Source organism: Anomaloglossus baeobatrachus, chromosome 5 (assembly GCF_048569485.1).
Source record: "Anomaloglossus baeobatrachus isolate aAnoBae1 chromosome 5, aAnoBae1.hap1, whole genome shotgun sequence".
Classification (NCBI taxonomy): domain Eukaryota; kingdom Metazoa; phylum Chordata; class Amphibia; order Anura; family Aromobatidae; genus Anomaloglossus; species Anomaloglossus baeobatrachus.
This window is the reverse complement of record NC_134357.1, coordinates 77,521,156-77,545,151: the sequence shown is the minus strand read 5'-3', so window position 1 is coordinate 77,545,151 and position 23,996 is coordinate 77,521,156. Positions and strand designations below refer to the sequence as shown.

At 44.1% G+C, this 23,996-nt stretch overlaps 1 protein-coding gene across 1 annotated transcript in view; it reads right to left on the bottom strand.

Annotated features, from left to right (window-relative positions):
- Positions 1-23,996, bottom strand: part of CNNM2 (cyclin and CBS domain divalent metal cation transport mediator 2) — a 175,721-nt gene that overhangs the window by 49,704 nt on the left and 102,021 nt on the right. The window contains 1 exon segment of the mRNA XM_075348608.1: positions 2,463-2,606. Within this exon segment, the coding sequence (XP_075204723.1) occupies positions 2,463-2,606 (144 nt within the window).

Here is a 23,996-nt window from a genome sequence, read left to right as displayed (position 1 = left end):
CATTAACCCCTCCAAATCCTTGACTACCAAGACAGCAGGCATAAACCTGTTCTCTACCACCTAGGCCATGTGCACATGTTGAGTATTTGGTGAGTTTTTACCTCAGTTTGTGTAAGTCAAAACCAGGAGTGGGTGATAAATACAGAAGTGGTGCCCATGTTTCTATTATACTTTCCTCTGTTTGCTCTGCTCCTGGTTTTGGCTACAAATACTGAGGTAAAAAACTCACCAAATACTCAATGTATGTTCATGGCCTAAGGAAGCAAACGGTGATCCTTTATTTCTTTGAACCAAATTGGAAGTAGAATCTTATTCCCTCCATAATCGTGACTGAAGTGAAAGGGGTCCAAACATCTCCACTACAAGTGGAGCATAAAAAGAACCCGATCATTATCTTGAAAATATTGTGAGGTAAGCAAAAGAAAAAACCTCCACTACACTAGCCCACCAGGGATGCTGGATATCAATATGCTGTGGTTTCCTATATTGTTGACACAAACTTGAATATATCATATAGTCTCATGCGCCATTGTGTAATGGGGAGGAGTTGTCACCAATTTTCACAATACAAGACGGCATCAATTATTAAATGGATTTTCAAAGTAACTCACCCCAGGGCTATGGGGTACTCGGTCCCGGGCAGTGTACTACTGGAATGTGTCAGTGGGTGGCCGTTGCCCGGTTCCATGACCCTGGGGGTCGCTTTAAAAGGGGTTATGTACAGGGGAGAATTTAATAAAGTTTATGTCGTGACGTCACTTGCGGGTTGCGGTTACGGATATAGAACCGCCGCTGCACAGTCTCTCCACTGGGGCTGATGTTGACGGCAGCCTGGGTGTTGCGGCCCTCCACAAGTAGGGCCGAGGCCCCAGGGGGTAGGTGAAGGAGGAAAGAAGGTAGGCAACACAAGGGATTGCAGTGTAACTGGTTCTCTTTACTCACAGCAGTTGAATGGCTGGTACCCGGAGGAAGTCTGGTCCTCACCACTGGTCCCCTTAGTCCCAGTGCCAGTTTAGTGACCTGGTGGCTTCTTTCCCCTGCACCTTTCACAAGTTGGTGGGTCCCCGTGGCTTGCAAAGTCTGGGGGTCCCCTCCTGTTTGTCTCGCAGTCTCTGGTCCGTACAGCGGGCAGTGTGAACCCTGTGGGGTTGGTGTTCCATTCCGGTCCCTGGTTCTCCCGTCACTGTTGGTGCCCCCAGACTTTACGGTCAGTGAGGTCCTGGATGGCCCCCTCATTGTGCAGATTTTATCTGGTCTGCCTGGAGCGTTTGTCTGAGCTAGGGCTCTGTACCCCATCGGTGCTATGTTCCAGGAGTACTCCACTGGCAACCACATGCCTGGGCCGCTCGGGTCACCGTTACACTGTCCTGTCAGAGTGGTTACGTCCGTCTCATCTTACTTCCACTTACTGTCTAAGGCTATGTGCGCACGTTGGATAATTACATGCAGTTACGCTGCGCTTTGTAGCGCAGCATAACTGCATGCGTCCTGCGTCCCCTGCATAATTATGAAGATTATGCAGGAGCCGTGCGCACGTGGCATCTTAGAGCGCAGCGCTTCGGCTGCTGCCCAAAGCGCGCGTTCTAAGAAGTAACATGTCACTTCTTCCGTGCGCTTTGCCTGCAGCCCCTGCTCTGTCTATGGGAGGAGCTGCAGGCAGAGCGCATGGAATCGGCTTTTTTTTTTTTCACTACGGACATTTTCTGGAGCGATTTGAAGCGCACGTTTACTTCAGATCGCTGCAGGAATTTCTGCAGTGACAGTACGCAATGTGCGCACATAGCCTAACTGTCCGTCCCCTCGCACCTGGTCATGGTCTAGTGCACTGGATCGGCTCCACCTCTAGGTGGCCATCCATTGGATCCATTTCTAGTTTGTCACCAGTGTTTGGGGATGGGGAAAAATAGGGATTATAATGTGTTTTGCTGTTACAGGCACTGGTCTTCCAGGTTCCTGGGGTAGGCCCTGCATCTTTGACAGGATGCAGTACCTTGTAGTGCCCTGATGGCTTCAGGGGCGCTACATTAGCAGCAACAGAGGAAGAGTTGTGAATCACGCTAGGTAGGAAGAGAATAAGTGTAAAATTTCAAAAAGCGTTCTACAACGATCCGCTATAGCACCGCACGACCAGCTCTGTCCTCACCTACTGTACCCTCACCCATCCCTTGTAGACTGTGAGCCCTCGCGGGCAGGGACCTCTCTCCTCCTGTACCTGTCTGTGCCTTGTTTTATGATTATTGTACTGGTCTCTATTATGTTTACCCCTTTTCACATGTAAAGCGCCATGGAACAAATAGCACTATAATAATAAATAATAATGTGGATGTCAAAGTAAGTACACCAGCTTCATCAGGTCCCAGATTTATTTAATAATGTATGCAGTCTCTATTCTGATGTCTGCTGACAGATCTGCTTTTAAAAAAAATATATAGCCAATACAATGAACACATTTTTTAACTCACTGTATAAATCGGTTTCATCTAGGATTTCAGATTTGATAATTTCTTCTATAACATCTTCTAAGGTAACAATTCCAAGTACTTCATAAAATGGGTCCCCTTCTCCTTCATTGTTCACCCGCTGTACTATTGCCAGGTGGGATTTGCCTAGAAAAATTAAAAAAATACTTTTCAGGATCTCAGAATTTTAATAAAAAAAAACAAACATAAGGCGGCATCGCTTACAAAAGCTTACAATTTAAATGACAGCATATTGCATATCCAGGAAATGAGAAGAGTAATAATGTAATACAGAGGACATTTTCTACAAATAACTATTCCAAAAATTCCAATTAGAGAGGTGAGAAGTTATTTTGTTACACGGAGGTTTTGCATTCTTGGGTGTGGGTGCAGCACAGGAGAAGTCGGGTGGATGTTATGAATCGGAGGTCTGCAAATGAGGACTCTCCCCCAGGAAACGCTGGCAGCCATCAGCCGCAGGCATAGAGCATATAAAAATGTCCAATATGTGTCCAATATTTCAGGGCAGATATGCCATGGGTTTGACCTTCTGCATTGCAAAGATCTAGGGACCCTGATTCATCAAAGTGATTATACAATTTTGGCTTGAAGTTGCTTTGAAAAGTTGCAAAATATTTGAGCAACGTGAAGTTGTGCAAAAATTCTGCAGACTTTGGCAGATTCACTAGTTTTCCCTCCTCTGTCAGAACGGGCAGAGATGGGGTGGGACGGGGGCGTGATGCCACAGCTTGTGTAATTCATGACGAGCTGAAATCTTACGCCAGTCCCCGAGGTTTGTGGTGAGACACTTGTCACTTGTCAGACACTTCTGATTCATTAATAGCTCTACAGATGTTAGTGAATCGGGAGCCTCTGACTCTAACAAGCCTCTCATCAAGAACACCCCAGGCCTTCATGACTCAGGACCTGAGTTCCCATGATGAGTTTTTGATGCTATGTAATTTTGCTATGCAAAAAATGCAGTGACTTCTAGCAAAGTGGACAGGATTTATAGAAATTTCCTGCCCACTGTGCTTTTATGTATTAACTACCTGTGGTACCCGGGCGTTGCCCAGGATAGTAACTGTCTGTGTTTGTCTCTGTCTCTTTCCCCGTCTCTTGCCCAGTCTCTTTTCCCATCTCTGTGCCTCTTTCCCAGTCTCTTTCCCCGTCTCTCTGCCTCTTTCCCCGTCTCTCTGCCTCTTTCCCCGTCTCTCTGCCTCTTTCCCCGTCTCTCTGCCCATCTCCCCGTCTCTCTGCCCATCTCCCCGTCTCTTTCCCCGTCTCTCTGCCTCTTTCCCCGTCTCTCTGCCCAGTCTCTCTGCCTCTTTCCCCATCTCCCTGCCTCTTTCCTCGTCTCTCTGCCTCTTTCCCCGTCTCTCTGCCTCTTTCCCCGTCTCTCTGCCTCTTTCCCCGTCTCTCTGCCTCTTTCCCCGTCTCTCTGCCTCTTTCCCCGTCTCTCTGCCTCTTTCCCCGTCTCTCTGCCTCTTTCCCCGTCTCTCTGCCTCTTTCCCCATCCCCCAGTCTCACTCCCCCAGTCTCTTTCCCCATCTGTCTCTTTCCCCATCTGTCTCTTTCCCCATCTGTCTCTTTCCCCATCTGTCTCTTTCCCCATCTGTCTCTTTCCCCATCTGTCTCTTTCCCCATCTGTCTCTTTCCCCATCTGTCTCTTTCCCCATCTGTCTCTTTCCCCATCTGTCTCTTTCCCCATCTGTCTCTTTCCCCATCTGTCTCTTTCCCCATCTGTCTCTTTCCCCATCTGTCTCTTTCCCCATCTGTCTCTTTCCCCATCTGTCTCTTTCCCCATCTGTCTCTTTCCCCATCTGTCTCTCTGCCTCTGTCTGTCTCTTTAACTGTCTCTCTCTCTCTCTCTCTCTGTCTCTCTAGCAGTCTCCCCACCGACATCTTATTACCTCACACATAAGCATCTTATACTAACAATTTATTTTGTTCCTAGAGCAACAAATTACAGCACCTGTTAATAACCTAATAGCTCGCCTCCATTGACTTTAATGGGGGCAGGTTTTTTGGAGAGTAACTGTAAAGCGTAGGGTTAAATTTTCGCGTCAAAACAGTATGACGTTCCCTGAGTCACATGGGGTGTCTGTGCAAACTTTTGTGATTGTAAATGTGATGGTGCAAATTCCTTTAGCGGACATACACACACGCATACACACACACACACACACACACACACACACACACACAGCTTTATATATTAGATTTATTTTTTAGCACTGCAACACCAGACCTGCGAGGAGTTTTAGAAATCATCATTTCAATTTCTCTTGACGGTACAGTGAGTGTTTTAGCTGCGGATTTCCCCCATAAAATTGCATTAGGATATCCCGCACATGACCGTATCAAAGTTTAATGGTAAAATACCAGGAAGCATAAAAAATAAAGCAGCTTTTGTTGAAGACGTGACATGCCCAAGAGAAAAAGCCGCATTAAGAAATGCAATGAAAAACCAAACACAAGTAACCTAATTTTTCCAAATTGTCTCTCCAGTAAAGGAGACAAACTCTAGCACAGCGCCACCTATTGGAAGTAGCGATCCTAAAAGTCACAAGTGGATTTTTAACAATCCTTTGCAATATGACTCAGGATATATAAGCCAGATCAGAATCCCAATTTGCAGACACGGTGTTTCGGGGTGCTTGCCCCTCGTCAGTGCAAAGTATGGGGGTGTCTGATCTGGCTCATGAGAAAGCTATGTGGGGACCAATTTTTCCATTAACTGAAGAAATTCTGCAACATCAAAAGTTCACCAAATGCTCATTGTGGGAAAGTAAGGGCCCGTGCACACGATCAGTATTAGCAGCGTTTTAGACACAGCGTGTTTTTGTGGAGTCCAAAACGCTGTGTTGTACAGTACAAGCACTTTGGATGGGATTTAAAGAAATCTCCTGCCCACTGGGCTTCTTTAAGACAAATTGACCTGCGGCGTGGGTTTCCGAGCCTCAGCATGTAAATTTATTCTTGCGGAGATACAAGTGTTCTGAGCTAGAAAACACTTACTGATCATGGGCAAGGACACTGCGTTCTCCCACACAGGACACTATAATCTCCGCAAGAGAAATTATGCTGCGTCCAGAGCAGGAGGAAGCCTGATCGTGAGCACTCACCCTTCTAGAATGAAATCTGTAGTGAGAATCTGAAACAGTCTCGGGGGTGGGGGGTGTTTAATTAATTAAATTAATTAAATTTAAATGAACTATTTTATTATTTATTAAATTAATAATTTTAATTTTGATGTTAGATTAATGTAAATACATAAAGCACATATCCCCTCCTCAACTATTATTCAGATTATCCAAAGTAGAGAAAACAGTTCCTGCCCTGGAGGACCTACCATGTCAATGCCTCATTTCCCCTCTAGAGGTGCTGCAGGAGAATGTAACACCTCCTGTAAGGTTCCCTCACCAATTACAGCTGATTATTGGAGGTCTCAGGGGGTGGACACTCTGTGGTCGCGTACGGGAGGGTCTCAGGGGGTGGACACTCTGTGGTCGCGTACGGGAGGGTCTCAGGGGGTGGACACTCTGTGGTCGCGTATTGAGGGTCTCAGGTGGTGGACACTCTGTGGTCGTGCTCATGTTAGCAAGTCTATCTGACAAATGGAGATTGTCCACTGGAAAACCCCCTTTAACAAGTTCAAAAGTGCCAAGTCAACTGTAGACATGAGATGATCCACTGTAATTCCCTTCAGTGGATTCCGCTGGACTTTAGATAAAAGTTCGGTTCTGGACCTGAACCCCAATGAAAGTCACTGATTGGGCAGTTCGGGTCTCCGCTCACATATAGCCAGGCATAAACTGATCACTTACGGGAGAGGGTGAGCGTGCGTCTTCAATTTTTGTTTGTGTTTGTACACCACATCTGATCACGCTGTTGTTGCCGCCATTGAGAACCGTTCAAAAACTGCAAGCGGCTCGCACTGGGCTGAGCGCTGAGCGTACCCGAGCACAGCGATGCTCGCTCCAGTGGTCAGCATACGTAAAGCACCCGAACTCCAAAGCAGAACACTTTTTTTTGTAAAATCTGCGTTCGGTACGAACACCTAACTTTACTTTTCAGGTTCGCTCATCTCTACTCGTAAGTCACCGATATGAAGTCTAACACTACATGTCTAATAGCGGTCACATATTTCCTTTCAGGTCCTATGTTTCTACCCAAGATGGACATCAGAGCTCCTCATCTCCACTGAAGAAACTCTCATCTGGTCAAGAAGAACATAGATAACAAGTGGAAACAAAATAACTTTTTCTGTGAGTTGATGAGAAATCCTTCGCCAGCCATTCCATTAATTCTATGAACAGTTATCACAGCCTCATAAGTACTGTACATGAAAGCAAGTCTCAAGGCTTTCCCTAGCACCATGCCAAGTAAAGCCTTGCCTTCGGGCTGTGAAGGCCTGCCATGTATGGCATTCAACCAAAATAGCATGAATTTTCCAACATGGCAGCGTGCACATATTTATTTCAGTTTTCCTTCCGACAAAAATATACTGTATGAGGCTAAAATAGCCCAAATGTAAAACCAGCCCAAAGACCTCTCTACCCAGCCGATATAAACAATGAGAGTAACGCAATAAATACAATTTTCCCATGGTCTGTCGTAAGTGGTTAAAAATTCTTGGTGAATGCTGTTTGCTGAAAGTTGGAATTCTTTAGCTATTCTCAGCTTGTGATCATTTAAAAGGAATTTTCCAAAGCAGGGTCTAATATTAGACTTAAAATGAAGTTTCCATTTCGCTTCAGTTATATTCTCACCAAAGTAACTGCTATATAATCTGATTGTCTTGGAGCCACTCATTTAAATGCAGATAGACATACTTTACATACCAGCCGAGCACCAAAACACCAGAAATCAGAGGGGCTAGGGTTTAATCATCGATGCAATGAATACGACAGCAGAACAAATCTATTGGAAACTGTTTCAAAACATCTTCATATCTAGATTTAAAAAAAAAAACAAATTAAAAAAAAACAACTTTCCCCAAAACAAAAAAAAAAAAATGTAAGAAACTTATTGCAAAAATTCTGCACTGGCCAAAGCTGCGGAGACTTAAATGCTGATAATTCGTTTATGAATCAGCGAGAAGCGACATCCTGGGACCGTCACAGACACTCGTTGCCTCGATCTTCCATCCAACATGATATAACATCCCGAGGTATTGCCTGACCGGGCAGGTGACATTATTACAAAGGACATGCAGCTACAGTCTCACACAACAGGACCATTGATGGCCATTGATGGCTGAAAAGAAATCAGGTTCCTTAATTAAAGGATCTCTGGTGGGGTGTACTATTTTTGGAAAACCACCTTAAAAGAAAAACGTATTTTTTAATAATCCCAATAAAACACTTCTTGAAAACACCCACGTGGTAGAATGCTTGTGCAGTGGTAAAAGCCGACCTTGGCTATGTATTCCAATTTCCACCTGTACTCAAAAGTATAAGGCTGCTTTCACACCTCTGGTTTTTCCTGTGCGGCACAATCCGGCACTTTGCAGAAAAACGCAACGGGTTTTTTTTGCTGCCGGTTGCGTTTTTTTTTTGGCATAGACTAACAATAGTGCCGCATGGGCTTGCATTCCGTCCGTTTTTTGCCGCATGCGGCAGATTTAGCCGATGCGGCAGCCGCATGGAACGTTGCCTGGCACATTTTTTTGTGCGGCAAAAAAAAAAAACAAACCACATTCCGCCGCATTTTCCTATGCATGTCTATGGACGCCGGATGCGGCAAAACCGCATCCGGCCACCGCATGCGGTTTTTGCCACTGCGCATGCTCAGTAGCCTGCCGCAAACGGCAAAAACCGAATGGGCCGCATGTAAAAAACTTATGCAAAGGATGCGGTGTTTTCGCTGCATCCGTTGCATAGGTTTCACAGCCGGATTTAGCCGCACTGCTCAAACCGAATGTGTGAAAGCAGCCTAAGCGTGCATCTGATTATTTATCGAGACAGAAACTACAATGTGAGGCGGCCACCAAAAGACCCATATACAAGATGAGGAGCAGTGATCCCACATGCACAATACCGCCTCTGAGGACTCCACAGCCTGGTTCTTCTGTCCAGTGAAGGTCCCAGTGGTCAGATCTCCACTTATCAGACACATTGATACTGAAGATAGATAAATCAGGCACTTTAAGACCCTAAGAACTCATGTTCCCAATTATTAGCATGAATAAATAGGCTGCCAAAATGCTTGTTCATTGGTATAATGATTTTTAAAGGGAACCTGTCACCAGATTTGTGCCTATAAGCTGCAGCCACCACCAGTGGGCTATTATATACCACATTCTAACATGCTGTATATAAGAGCCCAGGGCGCTGTGTAGAACGTAAAAATCACTATATAATACTTGCCTAAAACGGTTGCTGCAGTGGAGTTGGGTCATATGGGCGTCTTCATTCTTTTGGTGCTGGCGCCTCATCTTTCGGCCATCTGTGTTGTCCTTCTTCTGAAGCCGGGGTGCATGATGCGTCCTACGCCACGAACACTCGCTGGCATTGAGGTCCTGCGTAGGCGCACTTTGATCTGCCCTGAGCAGGACATATCAAAGTATTGTAGTGTGCCTGCGTGGGACCGGCGAGTGTGTATGACGTAGGACGCGTCATGCACACAGGCTTCAGAAGGAGGATTAAGATAGCCAAAAGAGGAGTGACCACCCCATCGCAGTGACCGCTAGGTAATTATTATAAAGTGATTTTTATGTTCTACACAGCGGCCTGGGCTCTTATATACAGCATGTTAGAATGCTGTATATAAGAGCCCACTGGTGGTGGCTGCAGCTTATAGGCCCCAAATCTGCTTACAGGTTCCCTTTAATTGTTTCAGGACCTCCCCAAAAAAACTTTATATGCGGACCATCCAGATGTTTGAACTCTGAAATCACGTCAAAACATTATTGCACAGTTACCTACATGACGTTTGTGCAGCTGCAAGGAGCCTACTGTCAGACACAGCCAAGCTTCAATTAAAGAAGGCAGAGATGGTTTACTACAACCTCTGCCTTCCTGGTCTCTTTATTGCTGCATGCACAGGGATGAGAGAGAAACAAAAAATGATTCACCGTAGATACCTTAAAGGCCCCGTCACACACAGCGATAAATCTTTGGAAGATCTGTGGTTGCAGTGAAATCATGGACATATTGTTCCATTTGTACACAGCCACAAACCTCGCACTGATTGTCCACAATTTCACTGCAACCACAGATCTGCCGCAGATTTATCTCTGTGTGTGACAGGGCCTTAACTATAGAAAAAAATTGGTTAGCGCTGTTAAAACCGTATATATGCAAAAAAAATGTGCCTGGTCATGACTAGGTGTAAATGGCCCTGGCTTAAACTGGTAAGGGAGGCTTAAAATTCATTGATTGATTTCAGCAGGACACAAGCCGCAATAACATGATGTTTGAGGTTAAGGCTACACTGCGACTTAGGTCGCGGCACTTCATGCGACCAACGATTGCAAGCAATTTTTGGTTGTGCCAAATTTATCGTAGCCAAGTCGCCGTATAGCCCCAGCCTTAAGGGAGCAGAATGATCATATAACAATCATTGTGTGCACAGAACATTCATCATCCTGTCTAAACAGGTCATGAAGTGCTCGCTGATCAGCTTCCATGTATCCGATCGGTGGTCATTCAATGGCGTGGTCAGTATTTCTCCTAGGAACGCAACTGTCAATCATCAATCACCTTTTATGATTACACATGTGCTGTATAATGCATCTTTGGTTAAAGTGTGTTATTCCACAGACAACTGCACATGTTCCTTGAAATATTAAAGGGGTTGTCCACTACTTTTACACTGATGGCCTAGGATAGGTCATCAATGTCTGAGTGACGGCGGCACGACACCCGGCACACCCCTTTTAGCTGTTTTCTGTGCCACCGGTGGCAGCAAGTGGCCTGAAATGCTCAGTTTCAGAGTTGTCCCATCTTCTGATATCAGCAGCTGCGGCCCACACATTTCCCTTCCATTGACTTGATCGGGGGGGCAGATGTGCAGTAACCGGCCGCTATGAGTTGATGGGGCAGCTCCGGAACGGAGCATTTCCGGCTGCCGCCACTGAGGAGAGCTGACCACCGGGGGTGACGGGTGTCGGACCCAGACCAATCAAACAATGATGACCTATCTGAAGAATAGACCTAGACCATCGATCTTAAAAGTAGTGGCCAACCTCTTTAAATAAATTTTACTAGCAGAATTGCTTAAGATTTATTTATTCAATTTAAAAAAATAGAGAACTCAAATGTTCCCGAAAGCAGAATGAGAATACATTAGACTGTTTCTTCCCACCCAGCATCCGATGTAAAATAATGCTACAATGCAAATTGTGAGAGAATTGAAAAATCAACCTTCCCAAGGCAAGTGTAACAAGCTGTGGAATTTCAGGGTGTGAATCACTGTAGCATTTTATACTATTACAAGATATCTCCATAGACCCAAGTCATAATAAAATTCAAATTGAAAGTCTGCCATGTTACAAAATCAAATTATGTGCCAAAGTATTAGGTTACGAGCAGAACCCGGAGCAAAGGAAACCGCAGATGAAATTTGTGAGCTATTAAAGCATGAAGGAAGCGGCCGATATCTATATAACATCCTCGATTCTAGAACATAATGTAGAACAAAATATTAACAATGATTTATTAATTAAAGAGAAGCCGTCGTTTTAATTTTTATTTTATGAATCAATAGGATACATGAAAAAAAAGGAGGAAACATTTCAATATATCTCATCAGAAAAATGGGTTTCTGTCTCATCCAGGACTGGTCTTTCACCGACAAAACTCTCAAATCTCGGGTGAAATCTGCCAGCAGTGTATACAGATTTTACCATTGCGGAGATAGGAGGTGACAGTTGGTGCTTATTTAGTTCTATGGAGAACTGTAACTGTCACTTCAGGAGAATTTGCAGCAGAATGTCTCTTCCTCCTCCATAGAATTTCCATAGAATTTTAAAAGTACCAACTGACGTTATCTCAGTAATGGGAAAATCTGTCTTCAAGATCTATTACAAAGTTGCTTATTTTCACGTGTACTATTAATTTATAAAATAAAAAAAGTTATTATTTTGATTTGAAAACAGAAAAATGGAAAGCTTGTAGATCTCTACTGCGTGAACTAGAAGTGATCCGCACAACTTTTTCATTCTGAGGGATAGGCACTAAAAGGGAGTGTAAAGGCAGCTTTACACGCAATGACATCGCTAACGGGATATCGTTGGGGTTACGGAATTCGTGACGCACACGTCGTTGCGTGTGACACCTACGAGCGACCGCTAACGAAGCAAAATATACTCACCAAATCGTTGATTGTTGACCCGTCGTTCAAATCCCAAATATCGTTAGTCATTTTGTACGCAGGTTGTTAGTCGTTCCTGAGGCAGCACACATCGCTACGTGTGACACCCCAGGAACGACGAACAACACCGTACCTGCATCCTCCGGCAATGAGGTGGGCGTCACTTTCCTGCGGCTGCTCTCCGCCCCTCCGCTTCTATTGGATGGCTGTCGTGTGACGTCGCTGTGACGCCGCACGAACTGCCCCCTTACAAAGGAGGTTGTTCGGTGGCCACAGCGATGTTGTTAGGAAGGTATGTGTGACTGGTACTAGCGATTTTGTCCGCCACGGGCAGCAATTTGCCTGTGTCGCACAAACGACGGGGGCGGGTGCTAACGCTAGCGATGTTGGAGCATGTAAAGCCCCCTTTATAATCAGTAGACAACGCTGTGGAATCTTTCAACGCCATGAAAGCAACAAATAATATCTTGTCCACAAAAGTTTTCACTAGTAATTAACAATCCAATATTTTTTTCACTAGGTTGGATTCAAACATCCATCTCTCGACCCGTTCCCTGCCATTGCAGGGGGTCCTGAGTGGGGGACTCATCTTTATGAAGTCCATAATGTCACTCTAGGTACGGGGAGTACCAAGCAAATGGTGAAAGGGAAGGGAAACTGTGTCTAGGGAAGAGGAAGATGGTGACCCCTGACCAAACCCATCACTGGTCCCTGGGTTCCCTCACCACCCTAGATAGGTGAGGAACCTATGTGCGGAGTCAGATACATGACCCTAGTCTCACCCGGATCTGGGCTCTAGCTAGGGAGTGGATGTGATGAGCTCTTTGTCAACCCCACAAGGCACTAAAGGGCACATAGGGATAACAAACAAGGGAAAACAACAAACAACTTATCTACAGATGATTCAGTAAGAAGTTCAGCAAAGAACAGCAGCTGTCCTACAGATGAGTGCAAGCCGCCTGCTTACATCCAGAGCTTGTGAAGGAACTGAATATCACCACAAGTCCTGGGAAAATGAGAGTATTTAAACCCAATGGAAAATACAGATCAGCTGAAGAGAAGAGGCGCTCCCCTGGGGCCTAAAGGGGAAAGGATGAAAACAGAGCACAGGAGATACCTAGTACACTGAAGGCTAACAGCAGGAATAATAGAAAGTCAGGGAGCATTTTGCACAGCCAAACGCTGTGACCTTCTATTACTGGACACCACATGACTGTCACCCATGGCACATATGTACTAACAGGGTTCATGATCAGCGTTCGTCTTCGTAAAGTAGTGCATAACTTTTTATGGTCCTAGAACTACTTCATCCATCTGCACCCAAAGGCAACAAAAAAGTTAAAACGTGGCATTAACAGCTAAAACCTTTATGGCATCGTCGGATAATATGTACTGATTCCACTAACAGGACACCCAAATATTGGGAGAAAATTGGTCCTTTTGCCATTCAACTATCTATATAATATCATGTCCCCAACGCCTTTTATTTATTGGGCCACTTGTTCCAAGTGTAGACTGATTGCTTTACTGAAAACCTCACCTATTTGCTACACTCAGTGTCGCCATTGATGAGCATCAGGAAACCATTTTGTACTGGTTGTAGCCCTAATAATGTTCGATACATCGAGCAAACTATGGTAGTAACACAATGTGGAGGAAAAAAAAAATCCCAACATTGTATCACCAACCTGGATAAATTCTAGGTGCCAGAACGCTTACATTTTCAGTTTGCTGGATTCCTAGTGTTTTAGATACTTTTCTACTAACTTAGGGTCACAATTTTGAGCCACTAAATATTTCGATGGTCTCCTTGTGGTCAAACTCCCTCCTGAAGTTTACAGTATTTAGAGGCCCGACACAATAGTTGGCTGTGGATAACCAATGGTAAAGCTGATCTTTCTGATCGTCTCCATACACATGAGCGCATACGCTGCAGAGTTCTCCAGTGCCTTCTATGAGTCGCTGTTAGACTCTTCTGTTGGCGACTTATCTGACCGAGAACAAAGGGGTCGTCAATCAGAAATTGGACATGCTGAATCCTTTTCTCCCGCAGACTGATGGGAAGCCCCCATACACATTAGACTGTTGGACGATCCCACCCATATCAGAAGGAATGGTCGACGTTAGTCTAATGTATATGGGGAATGAAGAAAAAGAGAAGTGGGTGTGCACCACCACCTTGTGCCATATGCTGGTAGCGGGGAGGAGTGAGTCCGATCCGGTCAACAATCCATTCTCCCGTACCCGTAGAAGTACCAGGAGGTACGAAACAGCTGTCGTCCCCAGGGAGCCTGCACCCGGCCCTCTTACCGCTCTTTTAACCTGCTTTATGGAACGAATAAAGAACGGAATTCAATTTTTACTGTAAGTGCCGTGGCTTTCTTTCTTATTGTGGACTAATGTATATGGGGCCTTCAGTCTACCAATGCTGAGACAATTATGTAAAGCCCATCTAATGAGTATGGTGGACCATCCCATTACCCCCTATAAGGGCCCCATCACATTGCATTTTTACCTACGTCAGTGGTCCTGTCGGAGCTTCTGTCTGAACACCCCTACAAAACGGGTTTCGGACGCATGCACCGATGAGGCCAATGACTATAATGGAGCAGATGGAGTCAACGTGTGCTCTGTTTTACACCATTTTCGGGCATATATGCTTTCTGCAGGCGGAAACCCAGACGTAATCGGTTACGTCTGGGTGTCCGCCTGCGGAAAAATAGTGCAAGACAGAGCACACGCTGACTCCGTCTGCTCCATTTTAGTCATTGGCCCCATCTGCACATGAGTCCGAAACCCGTTTTGCGGGGGGTGTTCGGACGGAAGCTCCGATGGGACCAGTGAGCATAAGTAATAAAGCAGTGTGAAACCAGCCTTAAAGATGTCAAGGGAGAGAAGGATCTGACCTCCTAAATTTTGATGGCCAATCCTTTTATCAGAGATCGAGATTATCTCCTACCAGAGAAGCCGCTCTCACAGACAACGCAGGAAACTCGACTCCTCAAACATCCTGTCCCTGTCTATTGGGGAGTCGATTTATCTATTAACCAGTCTGATCATTGACACCAAGGTCATACAGATCAGTCCACGAATAGGATTGTCGTAATTTTTTAATTAGAGGCAAAGCAACATAATTTTACGGCTTTCCAATATTGCGGGAAAATTGTTCAGATTTTGCAGTGAATTCTGTAAAATATCACAAAAAAACAAACAAAAAAAAAAACCAATGTACTGTGCCAAAAGTGAAACTACAACATATAGACATAAATTTAGGGTCTGAATATGGTAATTTGGATTTGGTCGAGGAACGTCCCTTAGTTAAAATAAAAGTAGCTTATCCCACACTTTCCCCTAGACATTGGAGTGCTACATATTCTACACTTCTAGAACTCGGACTTACAATTCTGAGCATTTATAAATAACATAGTAAAATCATTAGGCACTAAGTAGAAAGCTTTCCAAGTGAGACGCAGGTAAATTAATATACGCAGCTTAGGAGATGAAAGGGGGCTTGTGATGGAAACATTTAAGTACATTAAGAGTTTCAAGAGTCCTGAGGAAGCATATTTTTTTCTAAATAAAGGACGTTAAAGCGTCACGTTTGGTTTTCTTGGTTCTCTAAAGCGGGTGAGCAGATAGTGTGAGAAAACCAAAGTTCACGGTCAAAGCAACCAACCATCAGGTACCAAGTGTGATCACCCTTCAAAAAATCTCGGAAAATTTGAGGAGCATTAATGACCTATGTAATGGTATGGCTCTTCACTCTTCATCTGATGTATCTTCATTTAATATCATGTGGTGGTCAAATCCTACAGGATGTCCTGCACATCCATCCTTGGATCGTACCATTCCTACCGCCTGCAGGAAGCTATAGGATCATCCAACTCATACGCTCTATAAACACGACTTATGATGGACACTAAGGTCTATTATCAAATTTCATTTATACAGAGCACTACGGCCTATATAAAAGGAGGCAATGCAAAGATCACAAACTCCGTTTCAAAACGGGAGAAATAAGAAAAAAATTGAGTTTTAAATAATAAAATGCAATGGTACACAAAATGTAAAATGAATAAAAAAACAAACAGTATACCCATAAATCCTATTTTAAGGGTTAGTCATGAAATAGCAGGTTATTCCCATAGGGTTGAGAATAACTTTCTTATTACTGGAGGTCCAACTGCTGCAAAGTCTTTGTGTGGGTTTCCTCTTGGTATTCCGGTTTCCTCCCAAACTCCAAACACGGGGAGAACATGCAAGCTCCTGCAGATCTTGTCCTTGGTGGGATTTGAACCCAGAACCCCAGTGCTGCAAAGCAACAGTGGAAACCACGGAGCCACCGTATATAAAAGAATATTGTGCAAAATGTTTTCTATATTTATAAGGTCATCTGTCACCCAGTAAATATCATGTATGATGACAGAGCTGAACTAGGAGAAAAAGCAAGAGCGAAAGACCGAGAAAAAGACATTGTCTTACGGTAAGGTGGAAAGAATGAGAACGAGCGAAAGAAAGAACGAAAAAGAAAGAAAGAAAAAAAAGAGTGAGAGAAAAAGAGTGAGAGAAAAAGAGAGAGAGAAAAAGAGTGAGAGCAAGAAAGGGTGAGCAAGAGCGAGCAAAAAAGAGAGAACTGAGAAAGTGTGAGAGCAAAAGAGAGTGTGAGATAAAGCCCAAGAAAAAGAAAGCACAAATTAAAGAATGCAAGAGAGAGAGAAAGCATGAGTGAGACAGAGTGAGAGAAAGCGCGCGCGAGAGACAGAGCGAGCGAGAGAGACAGAGCGAGCGAGAAAGACAGAGCGAGCGAGAAAGACAGAGCGAGCGAGAAAGACAGAGCGAGCGAGAAAGACAGAGCGAGCGAGAAAGACAGAGCGAGCGAGAAAGACAGAGCGAGCGAGAAAGACAGAGCGAGCGAGAAAGACAGAGCGAGCGAGAAAGACAGAGCGAGCGAGAAAGACAGAGCGAGCGAGAAAGACAGAGCGAGCGAGAAAGACAGAGCGAGCGAGAAAGACAGAGCGAGCGAGAAAGACAGAGCGAGCGAGAAAGACAGAGCGAGCGAGAAAGACAGAGCGAGCGAGAAAGACAGAGCGAGCGAGAAAGACAGAGCGAGCGAGAAAGACAGAGCGAGAGAGAAAGACAGAGCGAGAGAGAAAGACAGAGCGAGAGAGAAAGACTCAGCGAGCGAGAAAGACTCAGCGAGCGAGAAAGACTCAGCGAGCGAGAAAGACTCAGCGAGCGAGAAAGACTCAGCGAGCGAGAAAGACTCAGCGAGCGAGAAAGACTCAGCGAGCGAGAAAGACTCAGCGAGCGAGAAAGACTCAGCGAGCGAGAAAGACTCAGCGAGCGAGAAAGACTCAGCGAGCGAGAAAGACTCAGCGAGCGAGAACGAAAGAAAGAAAGAAAAATGAAAAAGAGGCAAAGAAAGAGGGAAAGAGAGAGCCATCTGGCAACAAGAAGATACTGCTCATCATAAACATGGGATACCAACGTATTGTGCTGCTATAATAAGCTCCATGTTTTGGATGGTGATATTTCTTGTCCTCTCAGTCCAGCACTTGGGGAGAGATGTATAGTTGATTGTGCGATGCAACTGGTAGTGCTTCTTACAGATATTCTGCCAAAAAAACTATTTTAATAAAAGGACACGCTCTTAGTGAAAAACTGCAAACAATCAACTTCCCGAGTGATGTAAGGGTTCCAAAGAAACAAGTTAATAAAATAACATTTTCACTGAAGCACATGGGAAAAACTTTCAAAACTAAATTGACGTAAGTGCTTAAATACGACGATGCAGATTCCAAAGCGATGACTCAGGAAGAAAGCAATCCCTGCACAAGCTAAACACTAATAATTAGATCACAAGGTTTAATTTGCATCTCCTCAATGTTTTTTTTTTTGGATGGAAAATTTTATGATGAAATTGAAAAAGTGTTGTATACCGAGGTTAGATAGAAAACAGTTACTATTATACACTGACAAGCCAAACCGGCGGCTTCTATAGAGATCTGTAACTACCTGTGTAGGATTTTATGCTTCCACCCTATCCTAAGACAATGTCTGGGCGGTGCCAATCAGAAATACAACCCATTTTAGGGACTGTTCGAGAAGCCGCAAGTCCAATTTAGAAGTTTCTGGGATTCAGTTTACGGCTGATGAGGACAGAATAAACAGGATTATCATTTCCAACAATCTCCAGGTATTCATACAGAAATGACATATAATGACATAATTATGATACAGACATGAAGGTTAAAAGTGCTATAGAAGGGAAAACACCCAAAGGCATGTGGGACAGAGGAGTACGTTCATAATACTACAATAGCGGGGGTGTCCATACAGGGCTAAATAAGTACGTGAATCAAAATATAAAGCCCCATATAGATCGCTTACCCATTAGTGAAGAACGTCGCCCTGAGGAAGCTGATCTGTGCGACGCGAAACGCGCGTTGGATGGGTCTTGCTGGTAGTGGGACATATGAGCGAAGTTCTTCACTAATGGGTAAGCGATCTATATGAGGCTTTACTTGTGGCTATATATTTTGATTCACGTAGTTATTTAGCCCTGTATGGACACCCCCGCTATTGTAGTATTATGAACGTGCTCCTCTGTCCCACATGCCTTTGGGTGTTTTCCATTCTATAGCACTTTTAACCTTCATGTCTGTATCATAATTATGTCATTATATAATTTTTGTATCAATAAAATCTTTCTTATTGCCTTTCAAAAGCTCCTGGTTTTTCATACTATTATGGAGTGTTTTTTCTTGAATTTTTGAACAATGTTTGAGATGAGTATTCTGCTCAAATGTATAATATTCAATCTCCAGGTATTGTATGAGTGTGCGTTTATTTTATACCCTTCATGAATATCGGCATAAATGTAAACTGTTCATACAAAATAGCAAATTACAAAATTCATAGTTGCATAAAGTGAAAAGACAATTCCTGGCTTATTTCCACCCCTCTTAAGCCTGCTTTACACGTTGCAATTTCGCATACGATATCGTATGCGATTTGCAACGCCCCCATGGTATGTGTGGGACATTCAATTTGTTGAACGTGCCGCACAAACGATTAACCCGCGTCACATGTACTTACCTTCCATACGATGTGGGCGGCGAACGTCCACTTCCTGGAGTGGGAGGGATGTTTGGCGTCACATCGACGTCATGCGGCCAATAGAAGTGGAGGGGCGGAGCTGAGCGGGACGTAAACATCCCGGCCACCTCCTTCCTTCCGCATTGTGGGCCGGGAGCCGCACGACGCAGGTAAGATCTGTTCATCGTTCCCGGGGTGTCACACACTGCAATGTGTGCTACCCCAGGTACGATGAACAATCTGACGTACAATTCATGAGGAATGTACGACGTGCGTGCGATGAACGTTTTACCGTTCAATCGCACGTACCTGTCACACACTACAATATAACTTACAATGCCGGATGTGCGTCACTTACGACGTGACCCCGCCGACACATTGTAAGATACATTGCAGCGTGTAAAGCGGGCTTAAAGTTCTTTGTTTTAATGTGTTCCTCTGAGGTCTACCACACCTTGTGAGATTTGGCAGGCCTGAAGACACTAACCTATTCCTAAGGCCTCACTCCCACTTGCATATAAAAACTTGCACCGATTTTCATCCAGAAAAATTAGAGGAGTGAAATCCATTTGGTATTCCATATGTCATGCGAGTGTGATGTTTTCTTTTATCGCCTAGTATCCGTATACAATGTGGGTTTTTTCCACAGTCAATTAGAGTGTCCTATACTACAGAAGGGTGATGTGTCCATAAGAACGGACGCCATAAGGATGGTCCGTGTACCGTCCATTTTTTTCCTGGCCCCCATAGACTTGCAGTGGTGAATCTCCTCGGTTTTAAGCGGCCATACGCAGCATGCTGCATTTTTTTCTTCAGGCCAATTCCAGCTGAGCAAAATCTTGCAGATGGGCACAGACGTATTGAACAACATTGGTGTGAACACAATCAGATTATTTAACGGATTGCACTCGTCAGTTTTACACGCGTATGGGAGCGAGGCCTTAGGGTACTGTTCCACTTGCAATTTTAATGTGTGAGTGCAATCCGATAAAACATCAGATTGCTGTCACGGTAGTGCAAAACTATGGGTGCAGTGTTCATATGCGATTGATTTCTCATGCCATATCGGCATGCGGAATGAATCACAGCATGTTGCATTTGGCAGTGTGTCTCGGCTCATGCACCCCCATACAAGCCTGTGGGAGAGAGTGAAACATCGCACTGTACTTGCATGTCATGCGACTACAGTGCGATATACGCAGAGACAGAAGATGTGGAGAAAGTGCTCCCTCCCTCTCCTCCGCATCTGTTATCCGATTCCAAGATTGATCACAGTCGCATGACCCTTGGCTGATGCATGCAGCAGAGGGTCATTAGCATATCGTTTCCGATACCCTTACATCAAGTAGAACAGTACCCTTAGTTTGAGGCTGGGGTCACATGTATATTAAATAAAAAAAAAACAAAAAAAACAAAAACCAAAAGCGGTCCCATTGTCATCCGTGTGGTGTCCATCTACAATCGTTTTTTTCACTCAGCAGCTAGTTTACAGGAGCAGTTTCTCATCTTTTAGAACTGTAATGTATCTGTAAAAGTCGGATGCCATACTGAGGGTCTGAATAGTGCGCTGTGCCCCCGATGATCTGATGACAATGTTTATGTCATGTAAGCGCTGCAGCTAATCATGGCCCATTGATTGGTTGTAAAATGAGTTCTACAACCTTTTAGTGGCCGCTAATGGAGTGCAGCACTCACTCAACGAGTACACTACAGTACCCAGCAATCACACTGGAGCCTGTCCGGAGGAGAGCATGCTTTTTTTGATTGACCCAGCGCGATTTACAATGGAAGCCTACGGGCGCCAAATCTGGCGTAATGCAACAAAAAACGGATGCGGCCGCCAGATCCGTGTTTTTAAACTGAGCATGCTCCAATTTATTGTAAAAAACGGATTCTGCAAAAAAAAAAAAAAAGAAGGATGAAACGGATGCAAAAACGGATCCGGAGCATCAGTTCTTGCATATTCTGCACCGAATCCGTTGCATTAGGCACACGCCGGATTGTGCCTGATGCCAAAAAACTCGTGTGAAAGTAGCCTTAAGCTTCCTGGAAAATGTTCACATGTTGATTATGTTGTAGATTTGGCAATTTGAGTTCACCCTATGCATTGCACAAGAATTGAGTATCATGCGTCTATATATTCACACAGGGAATTGTGCACTTACGTTTATTTTCCTCCCCAGATTTTTGTCACTGAAATACATGTCGGCTTTCTTGCGGACACGTGGATATATTCTAGTGAAAGGCTAAAAAAAAGAAAAAAATGTTCCCTCTTAGGCCATCTACAGTATCAGAGCAAAGGCTGCCAAGAATGAATCTGTTGGGTCAAAGAAAAACAAAGGTTATGAGATCTGCCCAAACCGGACAAATGTTCTAGTGAATTTCAGAACTTTTTTCAGTCACTGTCTCCATGGTATAATGATGATAATAAGCCGGCTTCTCAGGAACTGAACTTTGTTTTACCTGACATTGTGAGACCCAATGGCCAAATATATAACATCGATAGGGCAGAACACCTCTGCTGGAGCCGGTAAAGTTGGCTCAAATTCCAGTGTCGCATCTCACTGGGATCTCACCAAGTAACTTTATCTACTTCATCACCATGTTCCAAAGGGTAATATCACTGACCTGTAAAACTGCAGATAAACGGCTTCATTTTGTCATTTTAAATGAATGGTAAGTGGCAATTTTGTAAAAAAAAAAAAAAATGATTAAAGGGAACCTGTCACCACTTTTTTGGACTATAAGCTACGGCCACCACCACCGGGCTCTTATATGAAGCATTCTAACATGCTGTATATAAGTGCCCAGGCCGCTGTGAGAACATAAGAAACACTTTATAATACTTGCCTAACGGTCGATCTGCGGTGGAATAGGGCCTAATGGGCGTCTCCGTTCTCCGGTGCGGGCGCCTCCCCTTTTGGCCATCTTCGTCCTCTTTCTGAAGCCTGTGTGCATGATGCGGCTACGTCATACACAGTCGCCGGCATTCCAGTCCTGAGCAGGGAAGATCAAAGTACTGTAGTGCACCTGCGCGGGATCGGCGACTGTGTATGACGTAGCTGCGTCATGCACACAGGCTTCAGAAAGAGGACGAAGATGGCCAAAAGGGGCCCGCACCGGAGAACGGAGACTCCCATTAGGCCCTATTCCACCGCAGAGCAACCATTAGGTAAGTATTATAAAGTGTTTTTTATGTTGTCACAGCGGCCTGGGTTCTTATATACAGCATGTTAGAATGCTGTATATAAGAGTCTGGTGGTGGTGGTGGCCGCAGCTTATAGGCCAGAAAAGTGGTGACAGGTTCCCTTTAAAGAAGAAGCCTCATCCAAAATGTTTATGTGTAGTAATGGGATATAAAGTTAGGGATGAGCAAACCCGAACAGTAAAGTTTGGGGTTCGGACTAGACACCTGGGGTCTGGGGCTCGAACTCTAACATAGACGTTAAAAAAAGTCATCAGTCTTATCTCTAAGTATGAGAAAGACTGATGACAGTCAGGCCACGGTCTGACCAAAATAACTGGTCCGTTCTCTTCGCATGTGAGTGTGATACAAATGGGATGAGTATGTGTGTGACTGGACTCTAGAAAGATATCCAGTCAAATAGTGATTATGGGAGTCATGCTGCCTAGCTAACCGCGAGTAGCAGAGAATGTAACCTCAAGTAACTTTTGAAGGCCATGCCATGATCATGAGGAATATATCCGTCCAAAACAACAGTGTGCAGGTCTCCAGGTGGAGAACACGAGCCAGAAGTAGTAACTACATGGCTGCAAGCGTGATCCGTTATATAACGAGGATAAAGTTTAGTTCTACTGCACAGCTGCGACAAAGATATGTAATTATGTGTATAAAATGCGGGGGGCTGGGTCAGCGAGTTAGGGGAATCTTTCCAGGAGGTACTAGTAGATGCACTCCTTCTGTGATGCAGTTGCCAAAAAATTTCCCTACCCGCTGACTGAGTCCCCTCCAGTTGGTAAGTGATGCTACAATATTTGGTAACATATTGATGCTTATTTCTCTATATACTATGATTTACATTGATTGAATCAATAGAACAGGGTAATATTGCTTCTGCCATTTCATGATCAAACATTATCCTGATGCAATCTCAATAAATTGTTACATTATTGTTTTACCATAAAACTGTATTCAGTGTGCCTAATTTGTATATTAGTGAGCGCTACGCAAGTAAGGGCGTATTTGTCCAGTCACTTTGCCGTGGTAAGACTGAAAAAACAGACGTCTGAATTAGCCCTTAATGGAATTAATTTGAGACTTCGATAATTTTTGGGAGCAAATATAGCGTCCTACCATAGTGGAGTTGAAAAACTGCCTAAATTTTGAGCCCTTGACGAATAACACGCGAAAGCTTAGTGAAAGGGTTGAGTGACGCGTTACTCAAAAAACGTGCAAATAAATTTTGCAAGAGAGAAGACTAATGCAAAGGATATATGGCGGGGCTAAAGAATGTTGAATTCAGTTAAGGAAATGATGAAGCTTGGAGAGGATTCTCAAAAATGGGTAAAATAAAACCAATGGGCAAAGACATGACCTAAAAATATGAGTTACATTATGAGAAAAAGTGAAATGGCAGAGGACAATGAGAAAAGCCCATTTTCCATGAGTGTAAGGTTATTTTAAGATCACATTTTTTTTGGTATGTATGTTCCCATAATTAGCAGTGAATGTTCTCTGGGCATGTCTTCATGTTTCGGGTGGTCTGTCAAGAATGGGATGTTTGCATAAAGAGTAAGCAGTGGAAACTGTCATAACCCAAGAATTGAAGAACATTGAGGAGATAAAACAAATGGAAAACTGTTCTCTCCCATGAGACAGGTACCAGGGAAAATGATTACACACTGTTCACAGACAGTCACTCCATCCTAAATAAAGTCCAGCTCCAGACTGCACTCTCACAAGGTCAATGTGCCCATTCTTTCCATTCATACACCACCAGTTTTCTATATTATCATTCTGAATTCTTTTAGTGGAATATGCCTTACAAGGACATATGGAATGGAGCAATCTGAAAAAATAAAAACTAATTCATAGCCCTAATTATATTCTTTAAGAAAAAAAAAAGCAAAAATAGCTTAAAAAAATTAAACAAAAAT